Genomic DNA, 14,667 nt, shown 5'->3' with positions numbered 1-14,667 from the left:
ATATAAAGTTAATGTTTCTTTATTTTAAGAATATAATGACATTCACTAAATAAAATTTATAAATAGTAGTTAATTATTAATAAAACCTATTTCAAATTAACTTTTATTCAATAGTGTTTAGTTTAAATGAAGTTTCATATTTTTATTATTGACAATAAAATTGCGAATAATTAAACAAGTATATTTTAACTTTAATTTTCAGATAGTTTGTTACCATAGTTTAATGTTATCATAACCATGTTGTATAGTTTTATACTATAGTATACTATATAACTCTATTTAACATAACCCTCTCAAAAAACCTTAAAATGTTAGTTACCACCGAAATAAGTTAAGTAGCCTGTTTGTATTAATATAATAAAAATTATAAAATTCATAAATTTTAGTTGATAATAAACTACATATATTTAATGAACAGGTTAGAATTCGATAAATATATTCAAATATAGAATTCATTATCATAAAATTAAGAAAATGAGAAAATTTTAATAATTAATGAATACATCAATTCATGTATTCTCAAATGGTACAAAACTATTGTTAAAATTTATCGATTTTATAATACAATTTTAGAATTATGTAAGCATATACTAAATAGGTATTGACATTGTCTATGTTAACTGTTTGTTTATGTTTGTTTTATGCAAAATTGTCTCTTATGACAAGTGATATAAACTTTAACATGAGATATCATGATGAACGAATGTAAATAAATGATCGATCATTCAAAAAACATGATACAATAGATTTTTATGATATTATATAAACATGAAAATAAAACCTTTTACTTTGATAAAATATCTATTCTTACTTTATTAAGAAATGAAAATAGTTCTTTTAAGTAATTATGGATTCTTTAAGAATATCCTTAATTTTAGACACTAAATGTCAAATATTATATACAGTTTTAAGCTCATCATTTATCACTATACAGAAAATATAATAGCACATCTTAGCTAACTAAAAGTCTCTTACGGTACACTTTGTTACTCACTAGTACTAACACGTGTATTTGCATATTAATTTTAGCTGTGATTAGAAATTCATATTTAGCATGTTTTTATGTAATTTTTTTAACATCAAAAGTTTAAATATTAATATTTTAAAGAAAATTGTTCAAATTCCTCACTTAAGTACTCTAAAAGTATTACTTAGTACTTATTAATTCACGAAAGTTCATTTATTTCACGATCGTTTTTATCCTTTTGTGCTATAGCTGAGAAAGATGAAAATTTTCAGAATAATTTATATTTTGCTATTTGGAAAATTAAAGAGACAATTGAAAAAATTGTAGTCAGATATTAATATGCTAGATATTGAAGTAGTTCTCATGACAATGTCAGGTTTTAAATACAATCACAGAAGTTAGGAAAAATTGTATAAGCTTATCCTCGCCTTATTATTACGCTTTACCCTACATAAATTTTACACACAAGAAGTGTAATTTTGACATAATATATTAAAAATTAGGATATTTTTTTTAAGTCTGTATAATATTTATAGGCTGTATATATAAAAGCAATAAGATTTTTTCACATCACTAATAGAGATATAACGGCTTGAAGTAATAAAGCAATTATTAAAACTACTTAGAAATAAATATAATTCTACAGTTTGTTAAAAATACTAACAGTGTTTTATATTGAAAGGATACTCGATAAATATCTGAATGATATGAGTATATATTTTAAGTATACTAAAATACATTTTTCTCATTGACAGTCAAATAGTACACTAAACACTTTCAAACATAATTTAAAGTTTTACAAAGTAGTAATGTTAAATTTCAAAAAAATAAAAACTGTAGCACAGTGGGGTCGTTGCATAGTTGATACAACTATAGATAATATCTGACAGCGATTAAAATTACCATTATAAGAAACGCTTTGATGCAAATCTGTAGATAGTGTTTAATTTTAAGAAGTTGTTAGATTATTTCAAAAGCAGAATGAACATCTATTTCCTTATTTATATCCTGATTACAAGTCTTATGATTTATAAGTGTTACATATGAATAAATATTTATTATAACAATATAGTATGAAATTGATATTTAATAATTTAGTGTTGTAATTTTTACGAAGAAATTATAAAGTAGTTATTACTTTTCTGGCAAACTTGTATAAAAATTCAAGGGCTTGATTTAATACTTAAAAAAAAAAATTGTTTGTTACTTATGAATATACCTACCTTTAATATAAAATACTTTTCTAAACCCATTTTTGCGCCAATTTCAAATATACAATTACATTTTTTGTATCATCTCATTTTTGAATTTATTACTAATTTGTAAAAATCGAGTAAATACTTATAAGAAAATGACTCAATGAGAGATTAGAATTTTTATGGGCAGATTAAAAAAAACGTATATCATCACAATTAATGATTCCTTTTTAATTTCGCAAAGAAACTAAAAAACAATAGAAAAGTTAAAAAATATACTGAATTAAGCATATTCAAAAATTGATTATAATTGTAAAAATAAATTGTTAAAATTAGGTAAACTTAAAATCATTTTTTTAAAAAATTATTTATACAGAAACAGTTTACTATAAAAGTGGCATTATTATATAATGGTAGAAGAACACACAAGTAGAGTTAAAAAATTAATAAAGAACAAAGTAAAATTATTCAACTTTCTAGTGGAAATCTATTATCAATATCAACCTCATTCGAAAATATATGTGTTATTTATAATATATATATTATAAAAAAATTACTTGGATAATCAAACTCTCTAAACCGGCGAAATTAAAAAATGTCCGTTGCTTTCTGAACACACATCGTATGAATTAAGTTATACTGGAACTTTTTTTAGAGTTTTTAATGTACATTTATAATACTTTTAGAAAATTTACATTTTTTATTTTTGTAAGAAAATACTAAAAATAATCAAATTACTGTTGTGTAATACTAACACCTCATAATAAAAATATTTAAGTTTGATTATGTTTCTTATGAATTTTGTGGTCTTTTAAATAAAATTAAGCTACCAATATAATAATATCTTTGGTAGTTCAACATTATGTCACATGTTATATTTTTATATAAAAACCCTAAATATAAAGTTTTTAAGGTCGTGGTTGTTGTTATTCATTACTTTTAATGTTTTTTATATAATGTTGATGTGTTAACTTGTATATGACATCTAAGTTATTTCCTTTTTATTTGATATAGATATTTTGAAAATTTGACCCTTAGTTTATTCACAAAAGAGGCTTCAAAATAGTAACTTTTGCATGAAAAGTTATCTTTTTCAATTTTATTTTTGAAAATATTCTGGAAATACTCCAAACTTTTAACATTTTTTAAATTAAAACTTATGCTATTAACTACAAGTTAAAAAAAAATTTGTCCAATAACTTATTATCTATAAGTAAACAATCTTTGAACTTAAACACAAAATGTTATTTCCTATAAAAAATCACCATTTTGCGTGTTATAATTTTCTATTTAATTTTTTTTTAATTAGCATGTCTGTATTTTAGATCAAAAATTATAGTGCTATATAAGGGAGGGAATAATTACTTCTTTTAATTTAAATTTTATAAAACAATAATAAAAATGATTGAAATGTCAGTTATAAATATTTTCAGGAAGAATATTTGTAACTTTTGTTAATCAAATATGTATATTAAAAAAAGAGGCTGTCCATTCAACAAAAAAAAAAAAAATATTCCTATCAATGGCTTATGATTAAATAAGGTAACAAAATACAGATTCTCCTAATAGCCACTATTATCCACTCGTTTTCTCTTAAAATAATAATTATGTTAAGAAAATCATTTTTAGTTTTTTTAGTTTCATATATTTCTTGATTTATCGATTATAATAATTTTTTTAATTAGTCCTTTATGCCTTATTATGTATCAACATTATTTTTTTAATGACAACATATATATTTATGTATTACGTATTACTTTATATCCTCCACTCTATTATATATTAGAAATTTTAATAACTTCTAAAATAATAGGCTTAATGTTGTCATCGATCAGTTATTTTTTATTTTATTAGATAGTTAAATTTGTATGTTGACATTTAAAATATATAGTTGACACCCTTATAAGATATAAAGGAATAATTAAAAAAAATTTAATAATTATTGAATTGAAAAATGTATAAAATTAAAAAATACAAAAAAAAAATGTCCTTAAAATATTTATTATTTTAAAAGTTATCGAACGGTTAATGTTAAATAATCACATTATATACAAGAATTTTATAACTTTTTATCATTTATTCATAACACACTTCAATACTAAGTTACTGAATATCAATTTCATACTAATTTTAATAACTATAATAAGTATTTATCATGTTAAAGAGATAAGAGTTCATGTTCTTTGTGGAATAATTCGAAAATTCCTTCTAAATATTTAATATGTATAAATTGGAATCAAAATTATTTTTACGATAGTAATTTTAATCACTGTTAAATATCATCTATATTTGTCTTCACTATGCTGTTTTTTAAAAATTTAGATCACTGATATATATAAGATATTAATAAAAGAGATGATCTATGTATTAAGAATAAGACTAGGTTTATGAATAAGCAGGAGTAAGACAGAGTAAATAGAGTACGAGTTTGACAAAGGAGAATATGAAGTAGGTAAAATGAGGTAATCAGTGATAAGATGCGAGGACTAGGTAGGAGAGTTGGAAAGTTTTAAGTATTTAAGATGAGTTATGCAAAAGAACGATGGTATTGACGAGGATGTAAGACACAGGATTAAGTGCGAGTGGTTGTAGTAGAGAGAAGCGTCTGATGTGTTATGCGATAAAAGAATTTCAATGAAGCTAAAAGGTAAGTTCTATAAACTGTAGTGAGACTAGCAATGATAAATGGTTCAAAGTGTTGGGCAGTGGACAAGAGAATAGAGCAGAGGAAAGTATAGCAGAGATGAGAATTCTTAGATGGATGAGAGGCGTGACTAGTGAATATATTATAAGGATAAATAATAAGGGAGTATAGGTGTAGCGTCAATCATGGATAAGATGAGAGAAAAATAGATTTAGATGGTTGGTCGTGTTATAAAGAGAGAGGAATCGGAAGCTACAATCATAGAACAATCATAGAACAATCATAGAAATGAATGTTGTAGGAAGAAGAGGTAGAAAAAGACCAACAAAAAAGATGGGGGGATGTTATTGAATGCGATATTAGGACAGCAGATGTGAACGTAGATGATACGGGAGATCGTGTCAAGTGGAAGTTTAGGATAAGAGTGGCTGACCCTAAGTAGTTGGGATTAAGGCGAGGAAAAAGAAGAAAAAAATTATGATGATATATGTATAATAAAATACAGTTGATAAAGTATTTTCTATAACAAGGTGTTAAGCGTGGTTTAAGTATCAGGACAATTGGTTTTCTGTAGTCAACAAGTATTCTGACAGAATATATAGAATAGGCATTAATAAAATGTAACACAACCAATAAAGAAAGGTGATTAAATCAGCCGACCATTTTGATATAGGTAAATCAGTATGCCAAATCGCTAAATTTTAATTATATTAATCTTTTTCAAATTTTAATGATAATTAAAAAATGTTTTTTTTACAATTTTAAAAACTTATTTTATATTTAATAGGTATATTAAAGTTTAAAGAATATTTAAATAATATATTTTTTGGATAATTTTACATTTTTATAAAATAAATATTTTTATTTGTTATCACTGTAGTATAAATGATAACATTACTTACAGCAAAATGGCTACCAATTATTGTTTAAATTAATAAATGTCTAAGGCTTGGTATATTCTTTAAAATTTTTCTTATTTTTATTAAATAAAAAATTGTTTTTTAAGATCAGAATAACAGTTAAAGTAGACTAAGATGTAGTCTTAAATTTATTAGTGAGTAATACTCACTTAGTATATGTTTCAAAATCTTGTTAAATGAACCTCTTTCCTCTTTTAATAATGACTTTAAATCTTTCTCTTAAATAGTCAATGCTTGTTAAAATTCATATAATATAATTAATGTATAATGTAATATTACGCTCGCCACTTCATTACTTTTGTTAGTGTGTACTAAACATAAACCAACAGCTTATACGCGTTGTATCACTTACTATTTGATAATAATAACAATTTATAAACATACTCATTAGGGGAAACATAATTTTGCCATAAGTAGAATGTTGCTCTGGCTTTCATTTACTCCAATATTTGACTAAGTGATTATTGTTCCAAATATCTGGTATTCCAAACAACTAATATCATATCAGATCAGATTACCGTGACCATGGCGATAACCAGGAAATTACACCAACATTTGAAAAAAAAATTAACAAAAAATCAAGAAGTAGGTATACGCCGTATATCTTCCATTACATCACTATGTAAACGATATGTAGAAACATTTTGTTACTATATATAAACTTTTAAATGTTTAAAAAGTAAAGAAACAGGTCAATTGTCACGAGCAATGAGAACAGCAGAAAATTTTTCCTTTCTTATTGAACATTATGTCATTTTCAGTGTAAGCAAGTAAAAAGTAGCTAATGTGTTGAACTACTTCTTACAATTGACACTGTTTTCGAAAAGGATTGATGTACTAATAATTTTTATTGTGGACGTTTTCTGCAAATCTGGGAATTTAGATAGTTGAAAAATAAAGACTAATATTGGATCACACGATAAACATTTTTTATTTTTATAACGAAAAAAAGAAAAACAGCAGCACCAATAAAATCTTTATACGACGTTGATGGATGCAAAACGGAAAGGTCAGCTCAATTATCACTAATACTCTCTCGATTCAATACCCGTGTTATTTGTAATATTATATCCTACAGTGTCATTGTTTGTCCATACAATGGTTAAGTTTTTTATTTTATTTTTTATTTTAATAGCAGTTAATGCATCATAATAAATTTGAAATCAATTTATTAACAACAATAAAAAACAAGTTTCAACTACTTGTGTAAAATACTAAAATGTTCATTAAATGCAAATGAAGCATTAGATTTATTATTATTTAAGGTAAAAGACAATTTTATTTATTTTTTTGGATTGCTATTAAATTGTGTAATTTAATTTAAAAATAGTAAATAATTTGATTCTATATTAAAAAGTGATAATATAACTGTACCTTACTATTATATGATCGACCCTGTAAAGTAAGTGATAAAATAAGGTAGAAATTCTGTTTTCAGCACAAGGCCTTGATTTTATACAAACTCATTTAAGGGGTAGAAACGATTAAGTTAGTAAAGATAAATAAAGATTAAATGAAAAAACAACAATAACATTAGTTTATCATTTTTATAAATGATAAAATGAGACGACATATACATATTTAGCTTTTGTTTTGTTTGTGTACTTGATCATCAATAACACTCTTTTTTAATACTCCTATAATTTTTATTTCATAAAAATAGTATAAATATGAACAAATGAAATATCTGTCAATGCAACTTTTAATTGCAATAAAAAGTATTTTATTTGTAAAACTTTTAAAAGTTAGAACATTTTGACAAGAAGCATGTATATTTATGATGATCCTAGTTATTCTTCTTTTTTATTGACGAAAAAACCATTAATATAAGTTCAAAATGAACAAAAAACATTAAATTCTATAAAAGCGATTTTTATTTTTTAAACTTTGTTGCTAAACAAAGAAAGTATTAGTTTTTTATTTGTATTTTTTTTTTTTAGTTGTAATTCAATAACTTTACAAGCATAAGTTGTATAGTTACTTTTAATAAATTCACCAGAGAATTTTGAGATGAAATTTCGATCCAAGTCATGTGAGTAATACATTTTTATTCGTTTTTATAAATAAAAACCGGTAGGAACTTAAAAAAAAAGTGTAATACAATTCTTAATAAATTTTACGTTGATTTTTTGTTGAAACTTATTTTGAAGAATATTGAAAACTTTCTTATAGTTTTTTAGATAAATATCTACAGTGATGGTGTATACAAATTTATTATTACATAAACTTGAGGATCTGTTGGCATTAATAAGTTACACTTATTTATACCAATATATGAACAAAAGTATACGATTTTTCTAAGAAAATTTATATATTTTGAGGAATGTACAAGTGATTCAAAGATCAATCACTCGTAAAACACAATGTTCAAATATGGGGATTTAATAAAAAATGTCGTGAACATCATGTGAAATGATGAAAGAGAATTATTAAAGTTAAGTACTTTATTATTATAGGGAAAAAAAAATTTTTACAAACCTATTTTTGTAAAATACTCTCAATAGGGGAGGGTTGAGAGGGAGAAAATCTTTTTAGGGCGTGCAAACATTTTTTTAATATTTATTTCGAGTGATATAAAAAAAATAACAAAATAATATAATCTTAAAATGGGCCAAAAAAAGTTACGCAATCGAAATATACGTTTTTCAATTCTAGAAAATTACTTCTATCCCCTTACAATTATAAGGTGCAATGGTTTACTTTTTTATGATACGATATATTTTTTCTGTTACTTTTTTTTACTTATTTTAAGATTAATTATTCTTTTAATTTTTTATCTAAATTGTATTAATATTTACCATTAAAACATCCGGAAAATATAATTAATTTTGAATATCGTAGAGTTCATATATTATAAACACGAAAAATGTATAATAAGAAATACTGACTATTTATTCAACTTTCTACTATCTAGGTAATATGATAAATAAATAAATCAATAGATATTAATATACAGTGTAATTAATTTATCACAAACTACTAAATCATAAAAAACTTGTACGTATTTTGTGCATTGTAATCAACAAAGATCTCATAAACAATTAAAATAGTGATAAGGTTGATGGAGACTACGGTTGTAGGTAATATTATAATTAATGATAATACCATGCAGCTGATCATAGATACATAAATGAATAGACTTGGAACAAATTCATAAAGCTTACATTACATTATACACAAAAGATTTCTCAAAGATATTTTATGTGTTATCTTATTCTTAATTTTATTATCATACTGTTCAAATTGTTCTATTTATAAATTTCAAGTATAACTTAGAATTAATGCAAAATAGGCAAGTCTTCCTCTTATAAAACAATACACACGGGCTTCAATGTAATACACGAAAAAGTCTATTGCTCCTATTTATATATCTATGGGCTGTATTCATTCATATACATTTGCATTTTTAGATACAAAAATTACTGCGAGAAAGTATGCGTTTTTTTTTTTTTGTTATCATAATTCATTATGATAATACTGAATTATAATTGATAACCAGGATTATAGTAAAATGAATCATATTTTTGTAAAAGAAAATAATAATATCTGGATATTTTTTTTAGATCGTCTAAACAAAGAACAACTAATAAGTGAATAATTTCTGGTGTCCAACTGGTCTAAATAGGTGTCCATTTGTACATAGAAAAATACTTAAAAAATACCCTAAAACACTTGTATTTTTCAATTGTGGATAATCACTCCTAATCCCATCATTATAAGGGAGCACAAAAGTACTTTTTATAATAATATATTTTTTCTAAATATTAGATTATAGTTGTAGACTTTTTAATTTTCAAAATATTTCCTTTCCGAGGTTAAAAATAAATAAATAAACAGCACAGTAGGGACAAGTAAAGATAAAATCTGACATTGAAACATTGAAACTTATATTAAGACATATTTTTAGTTTTATTTTATTATAAAAATAGTTGTTTAATATTTTAATCAAAAAGCTTAACTTATATTAATCATCAAAATTGCGTTCTTTCAAAGGATTGGAAATTGTTTATTAATATTTTGTACAAACAATTAATTCTTAGAATCAACCACATTTTGATTAAGATTGATAGTACTAACTGAATCATTCATTCGTAATGTATTTTTAATAACTCTATAGAATGAGAACAGAATTAATACTATTTCAGTGATATTATTAATATAAATATAAATAACGGCAGATAACTTTATTTAAAAATGCTAAAAATGTATTATAGAAATACTTTATATTTAATGTATAAAATTCAATAGATATTTTATACATTATATTTTATTTTAAAAACATATTATAATTGAGTAAATGACATAGGAAGATACTAAGATCAAAAAAATTAACTTTTCATTTTTTCGTGAAAAACTTAGTAGATAACCTAATAATATGACTAAAAACTTTACTCTTAAAAAAATTTATTAAGTCATCACATTTTATTGATGTATTTAGTATTTTTTGAGTATTGGAAGTTTTTAACGTATATAATGTAAGGAATGTTGATAAATAGTGATGATCATTTATATTTGTGTGCGAATTTTTGATACTTTATGCCAAACATATACTACTTGAGAGTAAAAGAAATATGTATATTAAAAGTATCATACTGATGTATGAGAATTTTTAGATTACAGTGTAAATTAAATTTTTTTTATCAAATACAAATTCTATTAAATACAAAAAATCTACGTAATTTAAAAAAACAGTTTTTCGAAAATTGTTACCATGTTAACTGAATTATTCCAAAATTTTTAAAAAACTTTGTAAGGTAAACAAATATAGAAACAGAAGTATTATGAAATTACTTTAAAAAAACCCTTAATCAAAAAAAAAACTTTTTAAATTTAATTTAAGTTTAATGGTGGTTTAAAAGTCTCTAAATATTTTTAGTTTTTGTAATTGTTTTTAAAACTTGTACTAAAAAAAAATTGATAAATGCTAAATAATAGTAATGCTAGGTAATATCTTTAACAATAGCCATTCAATTTCTCTTAAATAATAATTTTTTTTAGCTTTTGTTAGTTATATGTTACATGTATGTTCTAGTTACATGTACTGCCATTTATTTGTTATAAAATATATTTTATGTTCATGCCTTATGTATTATAGTGGTGTTAACTTTATTTTTTTAAATGGTAACATACATATTCAAATAGTTTATAAAAAAGAAAAATATTTTAATTATATTCTAATAATTCTAAAAAATATTCTAATTAAGAATATGATTGGTCAATAACAGCTTTTGGAAGATATTCATAAATTTTCACCTAGACTTGAGGAGAAGAGCAGACGATAAATTACTAATAATAAAAATAGTAACATACTCATTTCATCAAGAGTCTATATTTTAAAATGTTAATTATTTCTGAAGTATTAGACTAAAAGTTGTTATTGACCAGTAATTTTTTTAATTAGACCATTTTATATTTTATAGGGGAGAGTTGCCTAAGTTAAACCACATTAGACATTTTGGAGTATTCCAGCAAATTGTTTTAAGTTATATTTAATTAATTGCATTTACATGGTACCTAAACATATAAGCAACTGTTTGGCATAGATAATTTTTTTAATTTTAAAGGCACAAATTTTTCATTTTGAAAAAATGTACAAAGCAGTCCAACATAGGCAACCAGTTGCTTAATTTGGATCACCTTCAAAAAAGCACACTAAACACTTAATTTATAACAATTAATAACAATATAACAAATATTGTTATATTTAATTGTATAATAATTATTTTACTCTCAATTAAATTTAAAATAAATTAAACAAACTACCAACGTCAAAACATATATAACATCATAATATTTAAAAAAACTCATTTTATTAAATTTCATATTATAATATAATATGCTTGTACAGCTAATATTAATGTTTTTTGTGACCAATTACCATATTTGCCACGTTTATCCAGACCTATAAACAAATAAATTGAGTAAACAATTACTTTATAATGAAATTAGTGGTCCAACTTTGGAAACAGTAGGAGGTTCAATATAAGCAACTTTGTTTTTTATTAGAAAAGTCTAAGTATAAATTTAAGTATTAACATGTTTGTAAATTTCTTTATGCTATTTATTTCTTTACAAAATTGCCTAAAATACATGTATAAATAATACATAATTGCACTTACTTAGTATGCAGCAAATCCTTGCGGAAAGTATGAAAAAATAACAGTAAAATGATGGTTTTTCGTTTATATGATATATTAACATATATTCGCCTGATAATAATATGTTTGATAACTCCAAAAACGTTATAAAACGGTTATAAAACAATTTACAAGTGTTTTGGTTAAAATCGATGTTTGGAATCAGAGATATGAAGGTGGTTCAATTTAGGCATCGGTCCAACTTAGGCGACCCTACCCTATGATAATTAAATATGTATGTTGTCATTTAAACAAAATAAAGTTATCACCCCTTATAAGATATAAGTGATGAACCTAAAAATTATTTTATAATAGATAAATAGAAATACATGTGGAATTTACAAAGTACAAAATATATTATTATTTTAAGAGAAATTGATTGGCTAACGTTAAATGTATCACTCTGTATATAACGAAATTTTTTTATCTTTAGATGAACTAATTTAATATTGTAAATTATTTTAATTGGTTTTTCGATATTACTTCGGTTCTTAGACTTGATTAGTACCATTTCCATATTATTTCCTAAGGTCTTTATTATTATTATGAACAAGATGCTTTTATGATTTTTAACCTCAACTGTACCTACAAACAATTATGGAATAATATAAAATATTTTCTTTTTTACGATATAAATGTAATAAATAAAGAGAATTTGCGTACTTAAGCCAGTAATAGTTTCTTTTAAAAATAAAGATAGTAAATTTAATATTTCAATCAATATTCAAAAATATATCTTTTGCAAAGTGTATTAAAATAATGAGACACATGATATAATTTGCTGGTAATGGTTATTAAGTAATATACAATTTTTAATTAAAGTTTGAAAACAGTCAAATACAATACTAATTATTTAACATTCGGCACTCATAAATAAAATGCATTTCATTAAATACAAACAATAGAAGTAATCCATCATTATTTCAACGTGTAAAAGAAAGGATCCCTTTTGAATTTGTATGATACGGAATGTGTAAAACTTCATGAGGTTCCATTTGTTTCTCGAGTATAATGTTTGAATGATGTAATTTGAATTCCGCTTTTAAAGAAAAAACACAGTAGTAAAATTAGTTTGAAAATCATTACCCCATACAGAAATGCAAATATTACAAGAACATTTTATCCACAAAATTTCTGTTATTTAATTTCGAATAAAATATATTGTAAATAATTTAGAAGTATTATGTTTTTGGAAAATGTCTGCTTAATAGTGTATAAACAGTATAAATATAATTTTTCGTCAAAATCGTTATTGAATAATTGTTTTGGTTTTATAATAAACTATCAATATAAATATATTGTTATTAAACCAAAATAATATATTATTTGTACTAAAATAATACATGTTATTATATGTTCAATATGTCTACTAAAATTTGCTATCTGAAAATAGGTAAATATAAAAATAAAAGTAAAATAAAAAAACAAGATATTAGTTGTATAAAGTACTCCATTGCAACAAATAAATAAAAATTAAGGACGTATCAAAGAAAAGAGTTCTTATTTGAAAATCAAAAAATATGCTACTAAGAAAAATATAAGATATTAAGCTGCAGGTGTGCTTGTTTGTACCAAATTACGCTAATATAAAATTAAGTAATCAACTCAAGAAAATGTTTACTAAGTGATTTGATAAGTACAAAAGAAAGGAAATGTAGTCAGAACTCTTATAATTGAAAGACGACATTTTTTAATAACTACGGTACTGTATAATAAAATTTCCGAGAAATCAAATTTGAGAAATTCATTCAGAAAACTATTTCATGTATCATTTTCAATATTATTTATTATTTTTTTATAATGTACAGAATGATTTTAGTATCATCAATTACTTATATAATTAAATAAAAAAAAATATTAAGAATTTTTTTTTTGTTTCATTTAGTCTCATATTTGATATATCAAAAAAAATTTGTAACATAAAAATCAAACAAAACATAGCCATTTTATTGTAAGTAATTAAAAGGATTATGATGAACCGATCATAAAAGTTAATTTTTGATAATAAAAAAAATTAACAAGTAAACTTTGGTAGTGAAGTTCTGAAAAATTTCTTAATAATTAATGTCTCCTAAAAGTTTTTAAATCCAATATAAATTTTTTTTAATAAACAAGTTCTAACTAATTTTATTGACTAAATGTATACTATTTTATTCTTATAATCAATGTTTTAGAACTAGTAAATTTTGTAGTTATATATATATATAGTATATATATATAACTACAAAATTTATATAATATATAATATATTATATACCTACAGTAATATTGTAAACAATTTGTATATTTATATATAAATAAATAATCCTAAATCAACATTAAATAAAATATTAATATATGTGTCCAAAAATAGTAATTTTTTTATAAATATGATGTTTCAAAATATTTTTTGATTATATTGCAACGAACATTTCCAATTTAGTAACGTCCAAATGGTATTCTATAAAAGCCTAACCACCTAAATTGGTAAAAAAATCGATAAATTAAAAAAAATGAAAATTATTTAAACGGTAGAAAAATGAATGCAATTATATTTCAGCGTAATACTTATTATGAGTTTTAATTTATTAAGTAATAGTATAAATAGTAATTCGTTTAAATTAACTTTATACGATACTTCTTAATGTCCTTCTTGAATTAGTCACAAAGCTAAGTAGATTGATTGATAGTTATTTCAAGTAAAGAGTCCTGTTACTCGTGACTAAACAAATGCAGTATCATTATAAGACAATTAATGAGCAAAGATCAAAAAATATTTATTATTCGAACAAAAATAGTCTGATCAGTAACTAAGTTAAACATT

General features: G+C 22.9%; 1 protein-coding gene across 8 annotated transcripts in view; it reads left to right on the top strand.

The window, feature by feature from the left end:
• LOC126895074 (neuropeptides capa receptor-like) overlaps positions 1 to 14,667 on the top strand; it is a 62,805-nt gene that overhangs the window by 12,096 nt on the left and 36,042 nt on the right. For 4 of the 8 annotated variants that reach the window (XM_050666554.1, XM_050666555.1, XM_050666550.1 and 1 more), the window contains exon 2: positions 7,668 to 7,759. The exons of 2 other annotated variants lie outside the window; for them this stretch is intronic. In XM_050666554.1, the coding sequence (XP_050522511.1) occupies positions 7,738 to 7,759 (22 nt within the window). In that variant the 5' untranslated portion in view covers positions 7,668 to 7,737. Of the gene's footprint in view, positions 1 to 6,003; positions 6,313 to 6,488; positions 6,737 to 7,667; positions 7,760 to 14,667 lie in introns of those variants that run through there. 2 more of the 8 variants (XM_050666553.1, XM_050666552.1) reach the window with 2 other exon arrangements.

Source organism: Daktulosphaira vitifoliae, unplaced genomic scaffold, assembly GCF_025091365.1.
Source record: "Daktulosphaira vitifoliae isolate Bord-2020 unplaced genomic scaffold, ASM2509136v1 Scaffold_1, whole genome shotgun sequence".
NCBI lineage: Eukaryota > Metazoa > Arthropoda > Insecta > Hemiptera > Phylloxeridae > Daktulosphaira > Daktulosphaira vitifoliae.
Note: the sequence above shows the minus strand (reverse complement) of the source record. Positions and strands in the feature narration are given on the sequence as shown.